At 48.6% G+C, this 27,045-nt stretch overlaps 1 protein-coding gene across 1 annotated transcript in view; it reads left to right on the forward strand.

The window, feature by feature from the left end:
* ABCF1 (ATP binding cassette subfamily F member 1) overlaps window positions 1-18,113 on the forward strand; it is a 29,878-nt gene extending 11,765 nt beyond the window's left edge. The window contains exons 3-27 of the mRNA XM_077285975.1: window positions 5,378-5,464; window positions 5,590-5,731; window positions 5,922-5,956; window positions 8,086-8,199; window positions 8,701-8,757; window positions 8,838-8,891; window positions 9,013-9,096; window positions 9,284-9,343; window positions 11,263-11,358; window positions 11,512-11,634; window positions 11,876-11,976; window positions 12,061-12,146; window positions 12,236-12,375; window positions 12,453-12,601; window positions 13,049-13,132; window positions 13,237-13,361; window positions 13,456-13,568; window positions 13,702-13,873; window positions 13,948-14,022; window positions 16,822-16,892; window positions 16,979-17,011; window positions 17,122-17,290; window positions 17,381-17,445; window positions 17,530-17,602; window positions 17,782-18,113. Of these exons, the coding sequence (XP_077142090.1) occupies window positions 5,378-5,464; window positions 5,590-5,731; window positions 5,922-5,956; window positions 8,086-8,199; window positions 8,701-8,757; window positions 8,838-8,891; window positions 9,013-9,096; window positions 9,284-9,343; window positions 11,263-11,358; window positions 11,512-11,634; window positions 11,876-11,976; window positions 12,061-12,146; window positions 12,236-12,375; window positions 12,453-12,601; window positions 13,049-13,132; window positions 13,237-13,361; window positions 13,456-13,568; window positions 13,702-13,873; window positions 13,948-14,022; window positions 16,822-16,892; window positions 16,979-17,011; window positions 17,122-17,290; window positions 17,381-17,445; window positions 17,530-17,602; window positions 17,782-17,954 (2,481 nt within the window). The 3' untranslated portion in view covers window positions 17,955-18,113. The remainder of the gene's footprint in view (window positions 1-5,377; window positions 5,465-5,589; window positions 5,732-5,921; window positions 5,957-8,085; window positions 8,200-8,700; window positions 8,758-8,837; window positions 8,892-9,012; window positions 9,097-9,283; window positions 9,344-11,262; window positions 11,359-11,511; window positions 11,635-11,875; window positions 11,977-12,060; window positions 12,147-12,235; window positions 12,376-12,452; window positions 12,602-13,048; window positions 13,133-13,236; window positions 13,362-13,455; window positions 13,569-13,701; window positions 13,874-13,947; window positions 14,023-16,821; window positions 16,893-16,978; window positions 17,012-17,121; window positions 17,291-17,380; window positions 17,446-17,529; window positions 17,603-17,781) is intronic.
* The last annotated feature ends 8,932 nt before the right edge of the window (window positions 18,114-27,045 follow it).

Consider the following 27,045-nt stretch of genomic DNA (forward strand, 5'->3'; position numbering starts at 1 on the left):
TTGTGAGGTTAGATTGGGAGCAGCGCTGGGTGAAGATAAGATCGTATGTCTGTCTGTGTTGCTGGCTGAGAAGGACCACTGAGTAAGTCCAAAAGATGAACTAAGAGATAGGAGTTTGGAGGTTGCTGGCTGGCAGGTGTCAGTGGGGATGTTGAAGTCGCCCATGATGATAGTGGGAATGCCAGCGGAGAGAAAGTGGAGAAGTCACGTGTAGAATTAGTCAATAAAGGCAGTTCCGGGCCTGGAGGTCAGTATATGACGGCCACTTGGAGGTTGGAGACAGAGTGGACTTCAAAAAGAGAGAGGATGATGGAGGGTAGAGGTGGGATTGGGCTTAAGGTGCAGGTGTTAGAAAGAAGACCAGCTCTTCTATCATGTCTGTTACCAGGGCAAGGAGCGTGGGTGAGGTGAAGACCACCGTAGCACAGCAGAAGAGGCCGTGTCGGGGGGGGGGGGGGTGTCAGCAGTATTTCGGTGAGGCCCAGGAAGGATAGATTGTGAGAGGTAAAGAGGCCATTAATGACGTGGTGCTTTTTGCAGAGGGACCGGCGGAGGATTGTGGGGGGTATCCGCAGTGGAGGTCCAGGATTGGGAGATATGTCACCACCTGTGAGGAGAAGGACAGTGCCAGGCTTATTTTGTTGTTCTGTAGGAGAGATGTGTGTGTGAGGAGCCGGTCAGGTGGGAAGGTGATAAATGTTTGGTTGTAGTGAAGGAGACTAAGGATCTGTTAGGACTTAAGTAGGCATGGTGGGAAACTAAAGGTACCGTCACACTAAGCGACGCTGCAGCGATACAGACAACGATGCCGATCGCTGCAGCGTCGCTGTTTGGTCGCTGGAGAGCTGTCACACAGACCGCTCTCCAGCGACCAACTATGCCGAGGTCCCTGGGTAACCAGGGTAAACATCGGGTTGCTAAGCGCAGGGCCGCGCTTAGTAACCCGATGTTTACCCTGGTTACCAGTGTAAAATGTAAAAAAACAAACACTACATACTCACCTTCGCGTCCCCCGGCGTCCGCTTCCTGCACTGACTGAGTGCCGGCCCTAACAGCAGAGCGGTCACGTCACCGCTGTGCTGTGCTTTCACTTTACGGCCGGCGCTCAGTCAGTGCAGGAAGCGGACGCCGGGGGACGCGAAGGTGAGTATGTAGTGTTTGTTTTTTTACGTTTTACACTGGTAACCAGGGTAAACATCGGGTTACTAAGCGCGGCCCTGTGCTTAGTAACCCGATATTTACCCTGGTTACCATTGTAAAACATCACTGGTATCGTTGCTTTTGCTGTCAAACACAACGATACACGGCGATCTGACGACCAAATAAAGTTCTGAACTTTAATCAATGACCAGCGATATCACAGCAGGATCCTGATCGCTGCTGCGTGTCAAACACAACGATATCGCTATCCAGGACGCTGCAACGTCACGGATCGCTAGCGATATCGTTTAGTGTGACGGTACCTTAAAGTGATGGAGACGGTCAGCAAACAGTTGTGGCTCTGACCTTCTGGTCACTTCTGGCATATTTCTGCTGTACTCTAAGAGCCACACTTTATAGAGCCACACAGACCTTGGCATAGGAGGATTCTGCAGTGAGTAGTGAGGTAAAGCTGCAATGACTACTGGGGGTGCAAGGCGGGAAACTGCTGTAATTAGAAGGGAGAGGTGACGGGAGGCTGCGGTGACGTCTGGGGAAGATTATACTGTGATTAGTAGGGGAAGCTGCAGTACCTACACTGTGTTCCAAATTATTATGCAAATTGGATTTGTGTCATAAAGATTTAATCGTTTTTTGTTTGTCAAATAAACTCATGGATGGTATTGTGTCTCAGGGCTCAATGGATCACTGAAATCAATCTTAAATACATGTGATAATTAGTTTTCCAGGTGATTCTAATTAAAGGAAAACTACTTAAAAATGATGTTCCACATTATTAAGCAGGCCACAGGTTTCAAGCAATATGGGAAATAAAAAGGATCTCTCTGCTGCTGAAAAGTGTTAAATAGTGCAATGCCTTGGACAAGGTTTGAAAACATGAGATATTTCACGAAAACATAGGAGTGATCATCCTACTATGAAGAGATTTATGACGGAAACAGAGTTCATGCAGATAAAGGCATATTGAGGAAGGTTTCTGCCAGACAAATTCATTGAATTAAGAGAGCAGCTGCCAAAATACCATTGCAAAGCAGCAAAAAGTTATTTGAAGTTGCTGGTGCCTCTGGAGTCCCTCAAACCTCAAGGTGTAGGATCCTTCAAAGGCTTGCTTTGGTGCATAAACCTACTATTCGGCCACCCCTAAACAGTGATCACAAGCAGAAATGGTTGCAGTGGGCCCAGACATACATGAAGACTATTTTTCAAACAGTCTTGTTTACTGATGAGTGTCCAGCAACCCTGGATGGTCCAGATGGATGGAGTAGTGGATGGCCACCATGTCCCAACAAGGCTGCGACGTCAGCAAGGAGGTTGAGGAGTCATGTTTTGGTCCAGAACAGCTGGTAGGGCCCTTTCAGGTTCCTGAAGATGTGAAAATGACCTCTGCAAAGTGTATAGAGTTTCTGACTGACAACTTTCTTCCATGGTATAAAAAGCAGAAATGTGCCTTCAGGAGCAGAAGCATTTTCACGCATGACAATGCACTATCTCATGCTGTCATGCTGCAAAGAATACATCTGAGTCATTGGCTGCTATGGGCATAAAAGGAGATAAACTCATGGTGTGGCCACCATCTTCCCCTGACCTCAACCCTATAGAGAACCTTTGGAGTATCATCAAGCAAAAGATCTATGAGGGTGGGAGGCAGTTCACATCAAAACAGCAGCTCTGGGAGGCTATTCTGACTTCATGCAAAGAAATACAAGCAGAAACTCTCCAAAAACTTACAAGTTAAATGGATGCAAGAATTGTGAAGATGATATCAAAGAAGGGCTCCTATGGTAACATGTAACTTGGTCTGTTACGATGTTTTGTAGTTAAATAGCTTTTTGTTCAGTGAATGTGACCTCCTAATGCTGCAAATTCTTCAAATGAGCATTTTCAGTTCTTTAAAACAGATCAAATGTTTAGAAATTCTACTGTGCCTAATAATTTGGAACAGTGCATTTTGAGTTTTTATTCATTTTGGAGATTATACTGTTATCATTGGGAGGTTTCTTCAATAAAATTCGATGTATACTCGATCGGGTGATTTTTATTAGACTGACTGTCATTTGCACCGACCATTTAGGACAATCAGAGAAAAATGTCATTTGCATAATAATTTGGAACATAGTGTATTAGTAAAGGGTGGGAAGACCACTGCTGTCAGTAGTAGTGCGGGCTGCTGTGATTACTGGGGAAGTGCAGAGATGATATTGCTGTGATTCGGAGGGGGCTGCTTTGAGTATTGGGGAGCTTTGGGAGGATAATGCTGTGAGTGGCAATAGTAGTTGGGTGAGTTTCTGTCACTGCTGGGGATGTTGAGGAAACTGTTGAGATTAGAAGGGGGAAGGCTGCTGGGACTCCTGGGGATGTGCGGAGAGGACGCTGCTGGGACTCCTGGGGATGTGCGGAGAGGACGCTGCTGGGACTCCTGGGGATGTGCGGAGGGGACGCTGCTGGGACTCCTGGGGATGTGCGGAGTGGACGCTGCTGGGACTCCTGGGGATGTGCGGAGAGGACGCTGCTGGGACTCCTGGGGATGTGCGGAGAGGACGCTGCTGGGACTCCTGGGGATGTGCGGAGAGGACGCTGCTGGGACTCCTGGGGATGTGCGGAGAGGATGCTGCTGGGACTCCTGGGGATGTGCGGAGAGGACGCTGCTGGGACTCCTGGGGATGTGCGGAGAGGATGCTGCTGGGACTCCTGGGGATGTGCGGAGAAGACGCTGCTGGGACTCCTGGGGATGTGCGGAGAGGACGCTGCTGGGACTCCTGGGGATGTGCGGAGAGGACGCTGCTGGGACTCCTGGGGATGTGCGGAGAGGACGCTGCTGGGACTCCTGGGGATGTGCGGAGAGGACGCTGCTGGGACTCCTGGGGATGTGCGGAGAGGATGCTGCTGGGACTCCTGGGGATGTGCGGAGAGGACGCTGCTGGGACTCCTGGGGATGTGCGGAGAGGACGCTGCTGGGACTCCTGGGGATGTGCGGAGAGGACGCTGCTGGGACTCCTGGGGATGTGCGGAGAGGACGCTGCTGGGACTCCTGGGGATGTGCGGAGAGGACGCTGCTGGGACTCCTGGGGATGTGCGGAGAGGACGCTGCTGGGACTCCTGGGGATGTGCGGAGAGGACGCTGCTGGGACGTGCGGAGAGGACGCTGCTGGGACTCCTGGGGATGTGCGGAGAGGACGCTGCCGGGACTCCTGGGGATGTGCGGAGGGGACGCTGCCGGGACTCCTGGGGATGTGCGGAGGGGACGCTGCCGGGACACCTGGGGATGTGCGGAGGGGACGCTGCCGGGACTCCTGGGGATGTGCGGAGGGGACGCTGCCGGGACTCCTGGGGATGTGCGGAGGGGACGCTGCCGGGACTCCGGGGGATGTGCGGAGGGGACGCTGCCGGGACTCCGGGGGATGTGCGGAGGGGACGCTGCCGGGACTCCGGGGGATGTGCGGAGGGGACGCTGCCGGGACTCCGGGGGATGTGCGGAGGGGACGCTGCCGGGACTCCGGGGGATGTGCGGAGGGGACGCTGCCGGGACTCCGGGGGATGTGCGGAGGGGACGCTGCCGGGACTCCGGGGGATGTGCGGAGGGGACGCTGCCGGGACTCCGGGGGATGTGCGGAGGGGACGCTGCCGGGACTCCGGGGGATGTGCGGAGGGGACGCTGCTGGGACTCCGGGGGATGTGCGGAGGGGACGCTGCTGGGACTCCGGGGGATGTGCGGAGGGGACGCTGCTGGGACTCCTGGGGATTAGCTGCAGTGTGGATGAAATGGATGGCCCTGGAGGCGGTAGGGGGTCCTGGAGGCGGTAGGTTCTCCAAATGTTTGTATTTGTTTGCATCCATCATCTTCTCCACGTCCGTTGTGTAGGGAATGGGGATAATAATTAGTGATGAGCGAATATACTCGTTGCTCGGGTTTTCCAGAGCACGCTCGGGTGGTTTCCGAGTATTTTTTAGTGCTCGGAGATTTAGCTTTCCTTGCAGCAGCTGAATAATTTACATCTCTTAGCCTGCTTGATTACATGTGGGGAATCCCTAGCAACCAGGTAACCCCCACATGAACTTATGCTGGCTAATAGCTGTAAATCATTCAGCTGCAGCGATGAAAACTAAATCTCCGAGCAGTCATAAATACTCGGAGGACCCCCGAGCGTGCTCTGGAAAACCCGAGCAACGAGTATATTCACTCATCAATAATAATCGGTTTCTGCTTTTCTTCCACCAGTTTTTCGAAGAGTTGTCAGCAGATAATAAACAGGCGCAGGAGGAGGAAACTGCCAGAGAGCGAGAGAAAGAGCAGCAGCAACAGCAGGTGGGGCAGCGAGCACTCTGTGTCCTCCAGGGGGCGCTCTGACCTGCAGCTCTCACATCACTGCATCTGCAGCTCTACCCGTCTCTTCTAACCATCGCTGTGTCCCCTGATCTCCCCCCCCACAGCAAAAGAAGAAAGACAAGAAGAAGAAGGACCGGAGGAAACACAAGGGAGGAGACGACGACGACGACGATGATGACGATGACGAGATCACAGAGAAGCTGAAAAAACTGTCGGTGCAGCCCAGCGATGAAGAAGAAGAGTCGGGTACGGAAAGGCCGGGTGACTGATCTGCTCCACTATTGTACTCCAGAGCTGCATTTATAATTCTGCTGGGTACGACTAGTGGGCAGCGTTACCATTTATCCTTCCGCCCAGTGAAAACATTTTTTTACTTGACCAGAGATGTCCAAGTAATTCCTGTCTAAAGTCTCTGGTTTTTTTTTTCCCTTGGCAGACCCTGCACCGGCCCCCCGACGTGGTAAAGCGCAAGTGAGTGTGTGCAATTCAAAGGGGCTTTCTCTGCTCCTCTGACTTGTTTGCTTTAGTAAATGCCCACCTAAATAACAATTCTAGAGCTATATACAGTTAGGTCCATATATATTTGGACAGAGACAACATTTTTCTAATTTTGGTTATAGACATTACCACAATGAATTTTAAGCAAAACAATTCAGATGCAGTTGAAGTTCAGACTTTCAGCTTTCATTTGAGGGTATCCACATTAAAATTGGATGAAGGGTTTAGGAGCATCCGCTCCTTAACCTGTGCCACCCTGTTTTTAAAGGGACCAAAAGTAATTGGACAATTGACTCCAAGGCTATTTCATGGACAGTTGTGGGCAATCCCTTCGTTATGCCATTCTAAATTAAGCAGATAAAGGGCCTGGAGTTGATTTGAGGTGTGGTGCTTGCATTTGGAAGGTTTTGCTGTGAAGTAAACATGCGGTCAAAGGAGCTCTCCATGCAGGTGAAACAAGCCATCCTTAAGCTGCGAAAACAGAAAAAAAACCATCTGAAAAATTGCTACAATATTAGGAGTGGCAAAATCTACAGTTTGGTGCATCCTGAGAAAGAAAGCAAGCACTGGTGAACTCATCAATGCAAAAAGACCTGGGCGCCCACGGAAGACAACAGTGGTGGGTGATCGCAGAATAATCTCCATGGTGAAGAGAAACCCCTTCACAACAGCCAACCAAGTGACCAACACTCTCCAGGAGGTCGGCGTATCAATATCCAAATCTACCATAAAGAGCAGACTGCATGAAAGTAAATACAGAGGGTTCACTGCACGGTGCAAGCCACTCATAAGCATCAAGAATAAAAAGGCTATACTGGACTTTGCTAAAAAACATCTAAAAAAGCCAGCACAGTTCTGGAAGAACATTCTTTGGACAGATGAAACCAAGATCAACCTCTACCAGAATGATGGAAAGAGAGAAGTATGGTGAAGGCGTGGTACAGCTCATGATCCAAAGCATTCCACATCATCTGTAAAACATGGCGGAGGCAGTGTGATGGCTTGGGCATGCATGGCTGCCAGTGGCACTGGGTCACTAGTGTTTATTGATGATGTGACACAGGACAGAAGCAGCCGAATGAATTCTGAGGTATTCAGAGCCATACTGTGTGCTCAGATCCAGCCAAATGCAGCCAAACTGATTGGTCGTCGTGTCATACTACAGATGGACAATGACCCAAAACATAAAGCCAAAGCAACCCAGGAGTTTATTAAAGCAAAGAAGTGGAATATTCTTGAATGGCCAAGTCAGTCACCTGATCTCAACCCAATTGAGCATGCATTTCACTTGTTAAAGACTAAACTTCAGACAGAAAGGCCCACAGACAAACAGCAACTGAAAACCACCGCAGTGAAGGCCTGGCAGAGCATCAAAAAGGAGGAAACACAGCGTCGGGTGATGTCCATGAGTTCAAGACTTCAGGCAGTCATTGCCAACAAAGGGGTTTCAACCAAGTACTAAAAATGAACATTTTATTTACAATTATTTAATCTGTCCAATTACTTTTGGTCCCTTTAAAAACAGGGTGGCACATGTTAAGGAGCTGAAACTCCTAAACCCTTCATCCAATTTTAATGTGGATACCCTCAAATGAAAGCTGAAAGTCTGAACTTCAACTGCATCTGAATCGTTTTGTTTAAAATTTATTGTGGTAATGTCTAGAACCAAAATTAGAATAATGTTGTCTCTGTCCAAATATATATGGACCTAACTGTATAATATATACTGTATATTATAATTTTTTTTTTTTTTAACTGTTCCTCTGTTATTCCTCCTGGAAGTGTTAATAAATGGACGCCGAGATGTGCCCGGTTTCATGTTATCAGAGCGTCTCCTTACACCGCGTGATCGGTCCGCTCAGATCAGACTCTACCTCCAATGGTAACATCAAGTGATCAATGTGAATCACAAATTTCCGGGAGGAGTACAAAAGGAACCATTGTGAGCCCAGATCCTGGATCGCACACTCCGTCCTTATATTTTGGTCTCCTTTCCTTACTATAGACTTCTATCACCGCCATTTCCTCCCCCCACAGTGTGCACTGGTTGCTATGAGAAATGCCTCCATTCTTACGCACTGGTGTCGTTGGTTATATTGCAGCCTGCGGGGAGAAATATATTTGCTGCCCTCGGTAGTGATAATAGTGAAGATGAGGACGACGATGAAGAGGAAGAGAAGATGACAGCGAAGAAAAACAAAGGAAAGAAAGTAAAGGTAATGAGCGACCACAGGATGGATGGGAACCCAGCGACCCTGAGATTGGGGGGCCAAAGTCCCCTCTGTGAGTGGAGTTGTAGTGAGCATGTCAAACATAGACCAGGAGTGGTCGCACATGCTCCCTTCATACAGAGGACTTTAGAGTCGTATAAAAAAAAAAATAAAATAAGTGGCCATACACTATAATGGGACTGACCGACCATCTAAAGTGGGAGGGGGTATCCTGACTCTTCCACTAATCTAAGATGTCGGGGAGAAAAGGATTGGGCAGTTGGATTTCAACATGCCCAATCTCTTGCTTCATCTCCAATGGTAACATCTTACAGCGGCTTATTCCCCTCCTCTCGGTGATATATGAACGCTTGACCACACCGGGCGTGCATGTGTATGGGATGTGGGAGGAGCATTGGGGTGGCAGTTGTCTGTAAATAGTGGCTTTATACATATAAATGTTTTTTTTTTTGTTTTTTTCCCCATTGTTGCAAACTAATGTGACAGGAAGAAGAGAAGAGACCGAATAAGAAGGGAAAGAAAAATGAAACTGTCAAGCAGAAGGTGGGACTCGCATCATGCGATAAGACGTTGGGTCTTGGTTTTTCTCAGTCTTATAGCACTTGCTTTTTTTCTTTTTCCAGCCACCCAGCGAAGAAAGCGATGAGGAAATACTAAAGGAAAAAACAAAAGGCAAAGTGAGTCCTCCCGGTGACCTTGGTGGCTCCTCATGGGCGGGCCCTTCCCCTTATTGGTGAATGAAGTAGCTGCCGACCTACAATGGTTATCTGATAATAGAGATGTTTATTTTCCCACCAGAAACCTCTGCCCAAAGCTCCTGACCTCAGTGACGAGGAAGACAAGAAACCCAAAAAGGGGGATAAGAAGCCGAAACCACCGCAGGTGAGGTCACATTGGGGGTCGTCCTATTTACCTGACCCTATAAATGACTGTAAGTCTTATGTTCTCTGCTGTCAGTTTGTTCCCATCTCCAGCACCCGGCTTATGTTTTTGGACTATAATAAGACCCATGTAAAGCCCTGCTGCTGTGGCCTTAGTCTGTACTTCAACCTGTTTTTCTTTATCTCAGAATCGCTTTGTTGCGCTGGATGATGACGATGATATGGGAAGTGCGGGGGAGGAAGAGCAAGTGAGTGTGGGGCTACGACATGGTGCTCGGGAACCTACATGCTGCGGAGTCGTGATGTCAGGAGTCCAGATATTGTACTTGCTATGACACTATTACACTGGCAGTCTGCAGCCACCTTTAGGGGGAGCTCCTTCTATTCAGAGACTCATAAGATTCTGTCTGCAGCCACCACTAGGGGGAGCTCCCTGTATACAGAGATACATAAGATCCTGTGTGCAGCCACCACTGGGGGAGCGCCCTGTATACAGAGATACATGATAAGATTCTGTCTGCAGCCACCACTAGGGGGAGCGCCCTGTATAAAGAGATACATAAGATCCTGTCTGCAGCCACCACTAGGGGGAGCTCCCTGTATACAGAGATACATAATATCCTGTCTGCAGCCACCACTAGGGGGAGCTCCCTGTATACAGAGATACATAATATCCTGTCTGCATGCACCACTAGGGGGAGCTCCCTGTATACAGAGATACATAAGGTCCTGTCTGCAGTCACCACTAGGGGGAGCTCCCTGTATACAGAGATACATGATAAGATCCTGTCTGCAGCCACTACTAGGGGGAACTCCTTCTATTCAGAGATACATGATAAGATCCTGTCTGCAGTCACCACAAGGGGGAGCTCCTTGTATACACAGATACATAAGGTCCTGTCTGCAGCCACCACTAGGGGGAGCTCTCTGTATACAGAGATACAGGATAAGATCCTGTCTGCAGCCACCGCTAGGGGGAGCTCTCTGTATAAAGAGATACATAAGATCCTGTCTGCAGCCACCACTAGGGGGAGCTCCCTGTATACAGAGATACATAATATCCTGTCTGCAGGCACCACTAGGGGGAGCTCCCTGTATACAGAGATACATAATATCCTGTCTGCAGGCACCACTAGGGGGAGCTCCCTGTATACAGAGATACATAAGGTCCTGTCTGCAGTCACCACTAGGGGGAGCTCCCTGTATACAGAGATACATGATAAGATCCTGTCTGCAGCCACTACTAGGGGGAGCTCCTTCTATTCAGAGATACATGATAAGATCCTGTCTGCAGTCACCACAAGGGGGAGCTCCTTGTATACAGAGATACATAAGGTCCTGTCTGCAGCCACCACTAGGGGGAGCTCCCTGTAGACAGAGATACAGGATAAGATCCTGTCTGCAGCCACCGCTAGGGGGAGCTCCTTCTATTCAGAGATACATGATAAGATCCTGTCTGCAGTCACCACTAGGGGGAGCTCCTTGTATACAGAGATACATAAGGTCCTGTCTGCAGCCACCACTAGGGGGAGCTCCCTGTATACAGAGATACAGGATAAGATCCTGTCTGCAGCCACCGCTAGGGGGAGCTCCTTCTATTCAGAGATACATGATAAGATCCTGTCTGCAGTCACCACTAGGGGGAGCTCCTTGTATACAGAGATACATAAGGTCCTGTCTGCAGCCACCACTAGGGGGAGCTCCCTGTATACAGAGATACAGGATAAGATCCTGTCTGCAGCCACCGCTAGGGGGAGCTCCTTCTATTCAGAGATACATGATAAGATCCTGTCTGCAGTCACCACTAGGGGGAGCTCCTTGTATACAGAGATACATAAGGTCCTGTCTGCAGCCACCACTAGGAAGAGCTCCCTGTATACAGAGATACATGATAAGATCCTGTCTGCAGCCACCACTAGGGGGAGCTCCCTGTATACAGAGATACATAAGGTCCTGTCTGCAGCCACCACTAGGGGGAGCTCCTTCTATTCAGAGATACATGATAAGATCCTGTCTGCAGTCACCACTAGGGGGAGCTCCTTGTATACAGAGATACATAAGATCCTGTCTGCAGCCAGCACTAGGGGGAGCTCCTTGCAGCCACCATTTGTTATGATGGTCTGATTTGATGCATTTGTAAAATCTGATGTGACGTTTGATTTGACAGTCCGGTGATGAGGATGAAGCGGATGGAAAGCCTGCCGCAGCGGAGGATCCTTATGCCAACCTGAGTAAGAAGGAGAAGAAGAAGATGAAGAAGCAGGTCAGTCGGACAGTTCTGCATTGACGCCTCTGGTCCTGGATCTTCCAGATTGTTGTTCTGCGTCCGGTTCAGAAGTCGTGATCCGTATCTGGACTCGTGATTCCCGTCTTATGGGTTTTTTGTCCCCCCCCCCCCCCCCCATCCCATATATAGATGGATTATGAGAAGCAGGTGGCTGCCATGAAGAAGGCCACCGCGGCTGAAGATGACTTCTCGGTGTCACAGGCGGAGCTCTCGTCTCGTCAGGCCATGCTGGAGAACGCCTCCGATATCAAGGTAAGCAGGGGTCACATATCGGACCACCCGTCCGGCTGTTTGTAAGCTGGACCTCTGCTTGCTGTCAGTGGCAGGGAACCTGTCCTGGGGTCGTGCAGCTCGCACAGCTGGGGGGCTTGTGACAGTGGGGGCTCCTCTGTATCCCATGTGTATAAGCATTTACTGACCGCAAGCAGAGGTACTGAAGTGATGGCAGAACCTAATCTAATGCTAATACCAGTCTTTATTTCCTTCTGTTTAGCTGGAAAAATTCAGCATTTCTGCCCACGGCAAAGAGCTGTTTGTTAACGCTGACCTGTACGTGGTGGCGGGCCGTCGCTATGGTTTAGTGGGTCCCAACGGGTGAGTGCTGGCGGGTGCCGCCCACTTGTCTTTGTTTTTTCTGCTTCTTCTATGCTCAGGTGGGCTTTGTTTCTTCTCTGTCAGGAAAGGGAAGACCACTCTCTTAAAACACATCGCCAACCGGGCCCTAAACATTCCCCCCAACATCGATGTGCTGCTTTGTGAGCAAGGTAAGAACAGCCGGGTGCCCAGATATGTGCGTGCCTGCTGCGCCTGCCATGGCTTATTCCTCATGTCCGTCACCCCCTTCTGCCCGCAGAGGTTGTGGCGGATGAAACCCCGGCTGTCCAGGCCGTTCTGAAGGCCGACACGAAACGTCTGAAGTTGTTGGAGCAGGAGAAAAAGCTGCAGGCCAGGCTGGAGAAGGGAGACGACAGCGCTGCCGAGCGGCTGGAGAAGGTCACCGCCGAGGGTATCTGGGGACGACGGCGTCACCGTGCAGCAGAGCAGAAAATGACCATTATGTCACCCCCCAGGTATATGAAGAGTTGCGGGCGTCCGGAGCCGCCTCAGCAGAAGCCAAAGCTCGTCGTATCTTGGCTGGTTTGAGTTTTACCCCAGAGATGCAGGATCGGGAGACCAAGAGGTTCAGTGGAGGCTGGAGAATGAGAGTGTCACTAGCTAGGTAATTAAGAACACCCTGCGTCTCGTTACAATATCTAACCAGATTTTATTGACTTAAAAGCTGCTCTCCTCTCCCTGATGCTTTGTGAAAGACTGCAGCTGCATCCCCCTCCTCCCTCACCTTCAGTACCAAACACTCCATGATGAAGTGGGTGGCCCAATTGGGTCATGTAGGTCTCTATGCACCCTGCTAGTCCTTTTTCTCTGTTTCCCTTAAACATTGAGAACCTGCACCTGCATCCCCCCTCTTCATTAAGTTGGTCTAGTACCTAGCAATCGCGTACCATGATCAAGTGCTTGGTCCTTTTTCCTCATGTAGTAGCGCTGTCTCCACTATGCTGTTTTTTTTCTCGCTCCCTGTAAATCCGTTTCTCTGAAAGACTGATATCCTGCAGCCGCATCCCCCTCTTTCCCCTCCTCATGTTATTAGACACGTTCTTTATTTCAGAGCTCTCTTCATGGAACCAACGCTCCTCATGTTGGATGAACCCACAAACCACTTGGATCTCAACGCTGTCATCTGGCTGAACAAGTGAGTAATCTACAGCATCTCCATTAAATATGGTCAGGGCAGCTACGTACGGTCGGACACCTACTGTCCTAGGAGCCTCCATCTTGATGTTTCTTCTCTCCCAGTTACCTCCAGAGCTGGAAGAAAACACTCCTCATAGTGTCCCACGACCAGGGATTTTTGGACGACGTATGTACAGACATCATGCACCTGGACGGGCAGAAGCTGTATTACTACCGGGGCAATTACAGTGAGTGTCTAAAGGCTCTGGGGGGCATTTTGTGACCCCCTCCAGACCCTACCCTGGCTCTGATCATATGTGATTTGCTTTTCCTTCCTTCCAGTGACCTTTAAGAAGATGTATCAGCAGAAACAGAAGGAGATGCAGAAACAGTATGAAAAGCAAGAAAAGAAGCTGAAGGACCTAAAAGCCGGGGGGAAATCCTCCAAACAAGCGGTAAGAGGCTGCCCCTTCCATGCAGGAAGATAGCCTGTGCATGTAATACCCAGCGCCCCCTACAGGCGTGGCGTACACCGACCCAGCATGAGACACCTGCTGCCCTGCTCATATTCCAGTGTTTGTTCTCCAGGAGAAGCAGACGAAAGAAGCTTTAACGCGAAAGCAGCAAAAATGTCGGAAGAAGAACGCAGACGAGGAAAGCAACGAACCGTCCGAGTTACTGAAGAGGCCAAAGGAGTACACCGTGAAATTCACCTTCCCAAACCCCCCACCGCTCAGCCCTCCAATTCTGGGCCTCCATGGTAAGAAGACGGGACACCAGGCCGTACCCCACACCAGGTCTGCAAGGTCTGATCCGTTCCTTGTGTTCCTGCAGGGGTTGAGTTTGGCTACACCGGGCAGAAGCTGCTGTTTAACAACTTGGATTTTGGCATAGACATGGACTCCAGAGGTGAGTCAGCGTGTGGGCCCCCGACACGGGAATACTGCCCCCTATGTACAAGAATATAACTCCTATAATACTGCCCCTATGTACAAGAATATAACTACTATAATACTGCTCCTATGTACAAGAGTATAACTACTATAATACTGCCCCTATGTACAAGAATATAACTACTATAATACTACTCCCTATGTACAAGAATATAACTACTATAATACTGCTCCTATGTACAAGAATATAACTACTATAATACTACTCCTATGTACAAGAATATAACTACTATAATACTCCTATGTACAAGAATATATCTACTATAATAGTGCCCCCTAAGTACAAGAATACATAGCTCCCAACCGTCCCTCATTGTGCGGGACTGTCCCGGTTTTGTTGCTTCGCCCCGCTGTCCAGCACGGGACGCTCTGATCCCGCAGACAGCAGGAGAAGCAACCGACAAGCCCCCTTGTGTTAAGCCACGCCCCCTGCAGTCTGTTTATCCCGCCCTCCTTGAAGACGATACCTTGCTCCAGCGATGCCTGGTCTCTGCGTACACAGCTCGTCCTGAATGAGCGGTCATGTGGTACAGCTCATTAAGGTCATGAATATGCGCATATTCATGACCTTAATGAGCGGTATCACGTGACCGCTCACGCAGGAAGAAGGTGCTGCGCCAGGAGTCGGGACAGAGCGAGAGGGATGTCGGCGCGGCTGCGTGATGTGAGACAGGTGAGTATAAGGGACAGGTGAGTATGAGGGACGGGGGGATGAAGGAGGACATAAGCCAGCGCGCCATGCAAGATGGGAGCAGGAGCGGGGGGTGGAGAGATAAGCCATGCATTCAGGGGGGAATATGAGCCATGCATTCGGGGGAATATGAGCCTTGCATTCAGGGGGGGGAATATTAGCCATGCATACAGGAGGGGGAATATTAGCCATGCATACAGGAGGGTGAATATGAGCCATGCATTCGGGGGAATATGAGCCTTGCATTCAGGGGGGGGGGGGGGGGAATATTAGCCATGCATACAGGAGGGGGAATATGAGCCATGCATTCGGGGGAATATGAGCCTTGCATTCAGGGGGGGGGGGGAATATTAGCCATGCATACAGGAGGGGGAATATGAGCCATGCATACGGGGGGGGGGGGGGGGGGGAATATGAGCCATGCATACGGGGGGGTGGATATGAGCCATGCATACGGGGGGGTGGATATGAGCCATGCATACGGGGGGGTGGATATGAGCCATGCATACGGGGGGGTGGATATGAGCCATGCATTCAGGGAGAGAGGGGGAAATATGAGCCATGCATTCGGGGGTCATATGAACATTCAGGGAGAGAGGGGGAGAATGAGTCATGCATTCAGGAGGGGGGGAATATGAGCCATGCATTCGGGGGGGGGGGAATATGAGCCATGCATACAGGAGTGAGGGGGGTCATTATACAGTATGGAGAACTGTGTGTGGCCATTATACAGTATTGAGCATCATGTGTGGTTGTTATGCAGTATGGAGCATCATGTGTGGCCATTATACAGTATGGAGCATAATGTGTGGCCATTATACAGTATGGAGCATCATGTGTGGCCATTATACAGTATGGAGCATCATGTGTGGCCATTATACAGTATGGAGCATCATGTGTGGCCATTATACAGTATGGAGCATCATGTGTGGCCATTATACAGTATGGAGCATCATGTGTGGCCATTATACAGTATGGAGCATCATGTGTGTCCATTATACACTATGGAGCATGATGTGTGGCCATTATACAGTATGGAGCATCATGTGCGGTCATTATACAGTATTGAGCATCATGTGTGGCCATTATACAGTATGGAGCATCGTGTGTGGACATTATACACTATGGAGCATCGTGTGTGGCCATTATACAGTATGGAGCACTGTGTGGCCATTTTACAGTATGGAGCACTGTGTGTGGCCATTTTACAGTATGGAGCACTGTGTGGCCATTTTACAGTATGGAGCATCATGTGTGGCCATTATACAGTAGGGAGCATCATGTGGGGCCATTATACAGTATGGAGCACTGTGTGGCCATTATACAGTATGGAGCATCATGTGGGGTCATTATACAGTATGGAACACTGTGTGGCCATATTTTTTTTTCGTTTGTAATTATTGTATATAAAACAGTGTGATCAGCAGTGCTAAATGGGTGTGGTTGGGACGTGGATATGGGTGTGACTAATTATGAATGGGTGTGGTCAGAGGCGTGGCCTAAAATTTGCCGCAAACTTTGTCCCTCTTTCCCATCTTCAAAAGTTGGGGGTTACGAGAATATAACTACTATAATACTGCCCCCTATGTACAAGAATATAACTGCTATAATACTGTGTGTGTATATATATATATATATATATATATATATATATATATATATAATCTCTAGCATCGTGATTACTCGCTAATCCCGCCTCCTGCACAGTAGCTCCGCCCCCCACACATCACCACACATAATCCTGCCCCTTCACCACATTGCCACACACAATCCCGCCACCCCACCACATTACCACATTATTATTATTAACTTCATTTTAAGTTATTTACCACCTGCGTAAGCGCTATTGAATGTTGTCATTATTTACTTTAGTTTAATCACTAGCAGCGTTATTTAGATAGCAATGAGCATGCCGAGCGTTAGCTGGCTGGAAACAGCTAGTGTACAAGAATATAACTACTATAATACTGCCCCCTATGTACAAGAATATAACCACTATAATACTGCCCCACTATAAACTTGATTAATGGGTTTTTCATATTTGATACTTTTCCTTGTCGTCAGTGTGTATCGTGGGTCCAAATGGGGTGGGGAAAAGTACGCTGCTCCTGCTGTTGACAGGGAGACTGACCCCGGTGAGTATACGGCAGCGGAGGATAACATTCTTGTTATCCATTATATCTAGAACCGGTTAATAAACGTTCCTTGTTCATTTTCACAGACAAAAGGAGAAATGAGGAAAAATCACCGCCTGGTGAGTACTGGGGTCTGCAGAGAATGATGCCGCCGCTCCTTACCCCACACCCCCTTCGTGTCTGAGTCTGCTCCATTTTTTCCCTTTTTTTTTTTTTTTCGGTCCCATAGAAAGTTGGCTTCTTCAATCAGCAATATGCCGACCAGCTAACCATGGAGGAGACGGCGACCGAGTATCTGCAGCGAAATTTCAACCTCGCGTATCAGGATGCCAGGAAATGTTTGGGGAGGTTTGGTCTGGAGAGCCACGCACACACCATTCAGATCTGCAAGCTGTCAGGTGACTGGCCCCTCGTGTCCCTGGTCCTTCGCGGCCCCATTAGATATGGCTGAGTGATTCCAATGGTGGGGTATTTGGTCTCCATTGCAGGGGGGCAGAAGGCTCGCGTCGTCTTTGCAGAGTTATGTTGTCGGGAACCTGATGTCCTCATTTTGGTGAGTACATGTGATAACTAGATCGGGGATGAATTGGAAGAACCAGTCATACTGATCCTAGCTCTCCACTACTGCCCCCTACAGGATGAACCCACCAATAACTTGGATATTGAATCCATTGACGCTTTGGCCGACGCCGTGAATGAATATAAAGGAGGTAAGCGTCCATGTTATTTGTCGGGAGGGCTGTACAAGGGGCATTTGGATACAGGTGTCATCCAGGACTGACACTGATGGGACAGGTCTTTGGTCACAGACCCCCGAATCAGACGTCGTCCTCATTTGTGTGTCTGGCCCCTTGCACACACGATGTGTTCCCCTCTTTTCTTTATACAGCGGTGATCACGGTCAGCCACGATGCCCGCCTCATCACAGAGACGAACTGTCAGCTGTGGGTGGTAGAGGAACAGACCGTGAACCAGATCGAAGGCGACTTCGACGACTACAAGAGGGAAGTCCTGGAGAGCCTGGGCGAGGTCATAGTCCACAAGCCCAAGGACAAGGAGTGACCGGTCACCACCAACGTGCCATAGCCATCTGTCCAGATACAGAGCCCATTGTGAGATTTGGGGAGGATGGATAGAGGAGGGGCATCTTTCTCATTTTTAAATCTCATTTCGCTGCCTTGGTCTTGCAGAGAAGACTAATAAATATTTATATATTGGGAAGATCTGTGCCAGCTTTCACTATTGGATATGGTTCTGGGTTCTCTCTGCATCACTCTGTAGCCAGATCACTGCTGATAGGGATCTCCAGTCTGGATCACCAGTAGTGATGTGAATCTGGTGAGGTGGGAAAAAAAAAAAAAAAAATTCTCAGGTCTGAAAACTTCCATAATGCCAAGCTAAGCCACCTGGCTAATGAGATTGGTATTTAACAAAATTGGGCGCATGGAGAATATAGAGACTGAAGAATAGGAGGGACCAGATGCTGGGGAAAACCTACAAAGAGGGAACAGTTAAGATTTAGATTAGTAAGGTAGATATGTTTGTAAAGTTGGATCGTTTGGGGTAGTGCATTCCAGAAAACTTGAGCAGCATAAGATAAGTCTTGAAGATAGAGGTGTGAGGTTTGGATTATTGAGGATGTTAGTGTTAAGGCCCCGTCTCACATAGCGATTTACCAACGATCACGACCAGCGATACGACCTGGCCGTCATCGTTGGTAAGTCGCTGTGTGGTCGCTGGGGAGCTGTCACACAGACAGCTCTCTCCAGCGACCAACGATCAGGGGAACGACTTCGGCATCGTTGAAACTGTCTTCAACGATGCCGAAGTCCCCCTGCAGCACCCGGGTAACCAGGGTAAACATCGGGTTACTAAGCGCAGGGCCGCGCTTAGTAACCCGATGTTTACCCTGGTTACCAAAAAAAACAAATAGTACATACTCGCCTTTCGGTGTCCCTTGCCGTCTGCTTCCTGCTCTGACTGAGCCGCCGTACAGTGAGAGCAGAGCGCAGCGGTGACGTCACTGCTGTGATCTGCTCTCACTTTCCGGCCGGCAGTCAGTCAGAGCAGGAAGCAGACGGCAAGGGACCTGACGGACATCAGATGGTGAGTATGTACTGTTTTTTTTTTTTTCACATTTACGCTGGTAACCAGGGTAAACATCGGGTTACTAAGCGCGGCCCTGCGCTTAGTAACCCGATGTTTACCCTGGTTACCAGTGAAGACATCGCTGGATCGGTGTCACACACACCGATTCAGCGATGTCAGCGGGACCTCAACGACGAAAAAAAGGTCCAGGCCATTCCGACACGACCAGCGATCTCGCAGCAGGGGCCTGATCGCTGGTACGTGTCACACATAGCGAGATCGCTACTGAGGTCGCTGTTGCGTCACAAAACTAGTGACTCAGCAGCGATCTCGCTAGCGATCTCGCTATGTGAGACGGGGCCTTTAGATCAGTTGCAGAATGGAGGCCATGTCTAGGGCGATAGGGAGGAGACGTAGGGTAGGGCAGAACTGTGGAGAGATTTCTGGGTGAGAGAGAAGTTTGTATTCTGTAGCAGATGGGCAACCAGTGTAATGACTGTCACAGGGTGGAAGCATCAGTGTAGCGGCTGGTCAGAAATACCAGATTGGAGAGCAGAAAGTTTGGTTAGAGGGAGACCGATCATTAGAGAGTCGCAGTAGTCCATGCGAAAATGAAAAAGGGCGAGGTGATTTTATTATTTATTTCTACATCTTTCAAAAGGTGAAACTGTCGGATTCTGGAGATGTTTTTAAGATGCAGGTGACATGAGCGAGTGAATCCGATATAGGAAAGTTATCTTTTTTTTTTTTTAAACACAAATTTTTATTTACAAATTGTGTTGAGCATGACATCTTATTGACAGTAAATTCTTAATGATTAACACAATGTTATGGGGATTAGAGAAGGGAAGAGGATAAGGGAAATGGTGACATTACAATAACTATCCAATCACATTCTCTATATGCGAATCTGCAAAGTTATTTAATAACGGTATTTAATCGGAAAGATAACTAATTGTTCCATATTAAATATGCCCCAAGACAGTGAGCGTGCCTCTTGTGCCACCCAAGGCAATTGCAATATCTGGCATAGGGAAGGACATGAATTTTCCAGACAATCCTTGGTATTTTGTATTAAGGTGGATGTGAGGTCAGGAGAAGAGGTGTATAATTGGGTGTCATCAGCATAGAGGATAATGTGAGGATTAAGTCTTGCTACCTGTGTCTCGCTGCCCTAACATTCTCGATGGGACGGTGGGAAATGGCAAAGTTCAGGTCTTGGTGATATCGCAGTCTAAAGACCGATCAGAGCTGTTGTACGCGTGTGTACACCAGCAAGCCACTTACCAGAGAGACAAAAGTACACTTGTTCTGGTGATCTTTGGCTTTTCACTGGTCAAAACGCAATACTTTTAAATGTCCCGTGTTCTCCAAGTAGGCCCATATACAGGGTACGCCATGAGGGAGGTACAGTTTTTGGCACCAATGACCTTGTCTGATTCTGCCGTAAAAGTATCTAGATTAGTAGGTTTAAAAAATGCAAGTCTTCAATCCTGAAGCAATATGGTCATCACCTGATGGCCGAGGGTCCAGCGGAGCAGCTTTTTCTTTTTTATTCGTGTCATGGCAAGGGCTGCACTTTTATGATGCTCGTGAGCATGTTCTCGAAGGGGAAAAAGACTTCCAAGTCCCTGATATCCCTGCCAGCTGGATTGTGCCCAGTAACCTACAGACAGTGTCAGGTCGGTGCCGTTATACTGATTACAATGTTACCTGGGTTGATGGAATTCATCTTGAGGTTTAATCTTTGTTTTCAGTTAATTAGATTCTCGTGCTTTGGGCGGCCTGTTGGTGGGTTTTGTTTTGTTTTTGGTGCTTTTTGCCTCATTGTCATCTTTGTGGTCTTTAGTGACAGCTCACTCAACCGATTTTAAATACTGTGCTTGCCCAATTAATATTGTGGTGTTTACAAAAAAAATGTAACAGCAAATTGGCGCCTGCGCAGTAGCATCTATGACACTGCAATTTTGCTGGAGCCAATTTTTTGTGTTTCCTCCAACAAAATGGCTCGTGCGCAGTAGCATCAATTGAGCGCATAGTTTGCCAATCTGTCATCCACTGGTGGGTGGAGCTTGTGCAGAGGCCCAAGCACCACATACCCCACCCCTCGCAGCCCCGCCTTGAAGCACAAGAATCTCATTAACTGAAAATTGCAGAGATTAAACAAAGTATCCTTTTAATCAGTGTATGGCGCTGACCTAACTGCATGTAATTTACTGAGCACAGTCCTGCTGACCAGTTCTCTTTCAGAGCAAAAAAAATGCAAGTCTTGCTAAAAATGGTGTAAAAATCCAGAATATAAACCCAGAGTTGTATAAACGGAGGGGTTGGCACTTGAATGCATTTGTACAAAAATTTTGCAACTACCGTATATACTCCTGTATAAGCCGAGGCACTTAATTTTGCCTCAAACTGGGAAAACGTATTGACTCTACTATAAGCCGGGTATGCATAGTCCCCTCATCCCTATCCTGGTATGCATGGCTCCCCATCCCTATCCTAGTATGCATGGCTCCCCATCCCTATCCTAGTATGCATGGCTCCCCATTCCTATCCTAGTATGCATGGCTCCCCATTCCTATCCTAGTATGCATGGCTCCGCATCCCTGTCCTTGCATGCATGGCTCCTCATACCCTATCCTGATATGCATGGTTCCTTATTCCCATCCTTGTCTGCGTGGCTCCTTATCCCCATCCTTGTATGCATGGCCCCCATGAGAAAAGCATAAAAAAAATCTTACTTACCTTCCCTGCGCGCCCTCGCAGCATCTTGTTCCTATGCCAGCAGCATCTGCTGCCGAGCGATCATTAAAGTAATGAATATTCACGCCTCTCCACTCAAATAGGACTGGAGAGAGGTGAATATACATTACCTTAATGAAGCGGGCATTAGCTAGCCTGGCCGCTGGAAGCTGATGCGCGCAACGTGTAACAGGAGGCAGAAGCCGGTTGCTGCAGTTAAAGCCTGTGCGTGCGCTATAAGATAAATGAATGTTCAAGGCAAGTGCCATGAATATCCATTTCTTTTTAGCAGCAGGCACAGGCTTTAGCCGCAGCAGCTGGCTTCTGCCTCCTGTCACCTGCAAAAAAAGTGCTGAAAAACTCAGCTTATACACAAGTATATACAGTATATTAAAAAAAAAAAAAAAAAAAGTAGGTGTTGTATTGGCTGCAAAAGTCCGGAAGATAAAAATCACGCTCACAACAGCGACAATACAAAAAAACAAACAATGTAGACTTAACATGTGGCTTTAACATGAAGATTTTGGGTACTCACATTAAAATCTCTAGCGGAGCCTTCATTGTGGGAAATTAGGAAACCATGAGTGTATGCTCCTGCCTCAAGGCAAAAATTATTTACGTGTCTGTTGGATATATAATGCTGGGGAGGAGCTAATCATTTAGTGAGGAAAGCAGGAGGAGAATCAACATAAAGGCAGAAACCAGCATAACAGGTCCAACATAATTTTACACAAGGACTGATACTGAGATCCTTCATTGGGGAGAAACAGATTTTACAGTGGGGGACACAGGAAATGATGGGCCTTCCAAATGCAGTCCCAAGGGTATGCAAAAGAACAAGTACCCTCAAGTCTGAACTTGGACCACTGTTCTGAAGGACCTTTTTTACCGAGGTTCGCATCAGATGATGCATAAGTGTGAACCAGGTACGGACTTGGGCTGAAATTCAGCCCTGGCATTTGAAATCACACAGGCCCATGCTGTCTCCGTCCCCAGCATTAGATGGGATATATTACTAATATTACCCTGGATGGAAGAAAGCAAGATTTACTACAAGACCAATATTTCTAATGATACCAGTGGCCTGTGGGATAAGTGACTGAGTCAGCGACTTTGTGCTCCACCACAACTCTTAACAGTATGGGTGGCAAGAGAACACCGATTCTGTTAACAATGTTGCAAACAAGGCCCACAACCAGACTGGCCCTTCTGGCATCTGCCAGAATTGCCAGGTGGCCAGTCCGGCCCTGGTGTGAACCCTGTAGAACTTTTCAAAAGTATGAATGGAAGTCCATATAGCAGCTTTGCAAAGCCGATGCCTGGTGAAGGACAGCCCAGGAGGCCTTCACTGGGAATAATGGACTGAGTCCACCCATCTGAAGGGTGCTGTCCTGGAGAAGCAGAGACTTTTAGCGCTTTCCAGGTCCAGTTTGGTTAGCTGACCGCTCCGGAGGATGAAAGGGAGACTGGCAAAATGAAGGGAAGTACGATGTCTTCACTGAGGTGAAACGTGAAAACCATCTTGGGAAGAAAGGATGGACACCAGGTAGGGCGAATGGCAAGTAGGAGCTCTGAGTATGGACGCTCATCCGATTGAGGTGATGGCTACCAGTAAGGGAACCTTCCAGGATAGAGATTTCAAGTAGCTTTTTGCATGGGGACTCCTGAAGGAAATCCAGTACTAAGTTGAGGTCCCAAGGCCCTATCCCGGGTTTGGTAAGGATCTCCTGATCTGATGCCGAGAGGCCAGATTCTTAAAACGGAAAGCACCAAGACCTAACCCTTAAAGGGAACCTGTCACCTGAATTTGGCGGGACCAGTTTTGGGTCATATGGGCGGGGTTTTCGGGTGTTTGATTCACCCTTTCCTTACCCGCTGGCTGCATGCTGGCCGCAATATTGGATTGAAGTTCATTATCTGTCCTCCGGAGTACACGCCTGCGCAAGGCAATACCTTGCGCAGGCATGTACTCCGGAGGACAGAGAATGAACTTCAATCCAATATTGCGGCCAGCATGCAGCCAGCGGGTAAGGAAAGGGTGAATCAAACACCCGAAAACCCCGCCCATATGACCCAAAACTGGTCCCGCCAAATTCAGGTGACAGGTTCCCTTTAAGGAACAGAGAGAGGCCTGTTTCAAGGCCTGACTGCAAAAATGCTGTAGAGCAAAAGAGATGGAAGAGCAAAAACCATAGGGGGTTTGCTTCACACCAGCGGAAGTAAGTCTCCCATGTACAATGGTAAATGCGAGAGGAAAGTGGCTTCCTCGCCCTGAACTGAGAAACCAACAAACTTCAGTACTGCAGCTTCAACCACCATGCCATTAAATTGAGATATTTTTGGTGGAAGAAAAGGCCCGGAGAAGATCTGGAAATTTCCACGAAGAGTCCGCAAGGAGATTGGCCCATGAAAGTTTGGTATGCAGATGTAATCAGTCTGGATCGATGAGTATGACTGCATACCTTTCACCTTTATCTTATTGACAACCCTGGGGATCAGAGGCATCGGAGAAAACTGCTATGGGAGGTAGAATTGGGACCAGGAAATCCCAGCACCTCGGAGTCGATTGCTAGGGGACTGAGATCTGAACACAAACTGGGAAATTTGTGGTTCAATCTGGATACCATCAGATCAACGTCAGGAGTTCTTCATCTGAGGCACATCTTGTCCAAGACTGACTGGTTCAGGGACCAGTCGCCCATAGCAAGGCTCTCTGCTTGAGAATGTCGGCAGCCCAGTTGTCCAGTCACGGGATGTGTACCGCTACGATTGCGGTACGTTGCATTAGGGCAAGACCGGATCTGAGCCATTTTTGACATCACTACTCGACCGAGTTCCTCCTTGGTGGTTGATGTACTGGCATTGTCGTATTGGACTCTTATCAGATGGCCAGAGAGAAGGTTGTGCCAGTGAAGAAGAGCAAGGGAGATTGCTCTGAGTTCCAGAATGTTGACGGGACAGGACGATTCGTGAGCTTTCCATCTGCCCTGGACTATTGGGTCTTGAAAAACTGGTCCCCAAATGAGCAGACTCGCATCCGTTTCTACAACTTTCCAACGCATTGGCAGAAACAATCTTTCCCGACAGAACACGGGAGAGCATCTCCACCATTCCAAGGATTTCTTGATCCGGGAAGGAAGTGTCACAAAGCGGTCCAGGGAGCGAGTGAACCTGATAGGAGAAAGAGCTGTAAGGTGTGGAGCTGTGCGAATGGGACGACTTCCACTGAGGCTACAATCTTGCCCAGTAATCTCCTGCAGAACTGAAGAGAGCAGGGGGAGGGACTCTGAATGTAGTAGGGCTGAGTACTTTTCTTCGGGCAGAAAAACTGACCTGTTCGGTATCAAACAGCATTCCTAGAAAAACTATGCGTTGGGCCAGAGTTAGACTACTCTGACCAGTTTGTGAGCCAGCTCAAACGAGAGAAGGTGTCCAGGGTGATCTGCAGACTATTGTGACTTGCTGAGGGGGATGGAGCCTTGATCAGAATTTTGTCCAAATACGGGATGACTAAATTGCCTCTGCTTCGAAGAATGGCCATAACTGTCACCATTATCTTCATAAAAACCCTGGATTCTGTGGCTAGGCCAAACGACAGTGCTGTAAACAAAGTGCGTTTCCTGGACTGCGAAAGGGAGGATCCTCTGGTGAGGAGGGAAAATAGGTATGTACAAATATGCTTAGTGGACTTTCAAGATGCCCAGGAACTCCTTGGTTCCATGGAGGCCATCACGACCGAAGAAACTCCATCCTGAAGTGACAGATGAACGTCTGTTCAATAATTTGTGGTCCAGGATGGGGCAAACTTCTTTGGGACCACAAATCGGTTTGAATAAAAACGCATGATGCCTGTCTTGTACAGCGAATCGATAGCCTTGAATAAGCCAGGAATGAGAGGGCAGGACTCGAAAAAAATGAAAGTGGGAGAGTGGACATTTTTTATTTTGTAGCCTTAGAAGACTACATCCCGGACCCAAGCATCATCGACTGAGAACCACTGGTCCTGGAACTGAAGAAGATGGCTGCCCACCCTGATAGGCTTCCCAGGTCGAGGTGTAGAAAATCTGTTAGATCTAGCGCTGGTGGGTTTGTGGATGCCAGGAAGGGGCGGGCCTGAAGGAGGGTCTCTTTTCTTCCTGGCGGACTAGAGATTTGTCCTAGCAGTTGATGTTCTGGACTTAAAGTTTCTGAAAGGAACGAAACTGGATTATGTATCTCGTGAAAGGCAGGCATTTGGCGCTATGTTGCAGAAGGATAGTACTCTTTGCCCCCATTGTGTCTGAAATTATTTTGTCTAGCTCTTTTCCCAAAGCCAATAGCTCTGAAAAGGGAGACTGATGAGGGACTTCTTGGAGGCAGAGTCCGCGTTCAATGCCTTCAGCCACAAGACCCTGCGGATAGTGATGACGTTGCCAGCCGCAAGGGCTGAGCAGGCGGCTGAGTTGAGAGAAGCAGTCAGGAGGTACTTACCTGCGCATGTCCAATCTGGTTCGCTAAATCAGCGAATTCGGTAGTGGGAGCGCCCAACAAAACATGTTGGCGAAGGAGTTTTGCCCAGGCTAGAACAGACTTGGATACACAAGTTGTGGCAAATGGCTGAACCTGCAGCCTCAAAGGCAGAGTTACTGAATGCCTTGGTTTGCCTGTTGGAGAGATCATTCAGCAAGGCGGGAGGCTGCCCATTTGTGCACCAGGTCAGACGCAAATGAATACAAGACCTCCATGCATTTTCTTCTCTAAAAACTTTTTTTTCTGGGCGCTCCCATTCCCTGGTAAAGATTGTGGTTGGCAAAAGCCCGGGGAAGGCACTTTGTCTTCATGAAGGAATACGGTCTGCTCACAGGGTAAAGGCTCCATGTCCTTTATGTTTAGGGTCTGATTAACAGCTAGCATCAGACTATCCACTATGGCCCATAGTTTTAATATTTGTTTGGAGTCCAGATCAGAATCTGACTTGGAATAGAAGCCTGACAACTGAACCGCTGTATTGTTGGAGGGCGAGTGAGAGAGGGATGCTCCCCTGGAGGACATTGAAGGCGATAGAGAACTGGACGATGAGCTAGTGTGGACATGCCTTTTGTAACCTTTGTATGATCTACCATGGTGGGTTTGGGAAACCAGAGTGTCCAGAACACCCAGGGAAGTGGACATCCATGGCAGTAGCATGTCTATGACAGAGACCAAGGTCTGGTACACTTTGGTTTGGTAGGCAACTTGGGGGGAGGGGTGCGCTCTCATTGAGGCATGTGGGGGGGATATCATGATGGGTGACTGCAATCTGGGCAGAGGGAAACTTTCTGTTACAGGACAAACATGCAAAGTG

The sequence above is a fragment of the Ranitomeya variabilis genome, chromosome 2, assembly GCF_051348905.1.
Source record: "Ranitomeya variabilis isolate aRanVar5 chromosome 2, aRanVar5.hap1, whole genome shotgun sequence".
In the NCBI taxonomy this organism is placed as follows: domain Eukaryota; kingdom Metazoa; phylum Chordata; class Amphibia; order Anura; family Dendrobatidae; genus Ranitomeya; species Ranitomeya variabilis.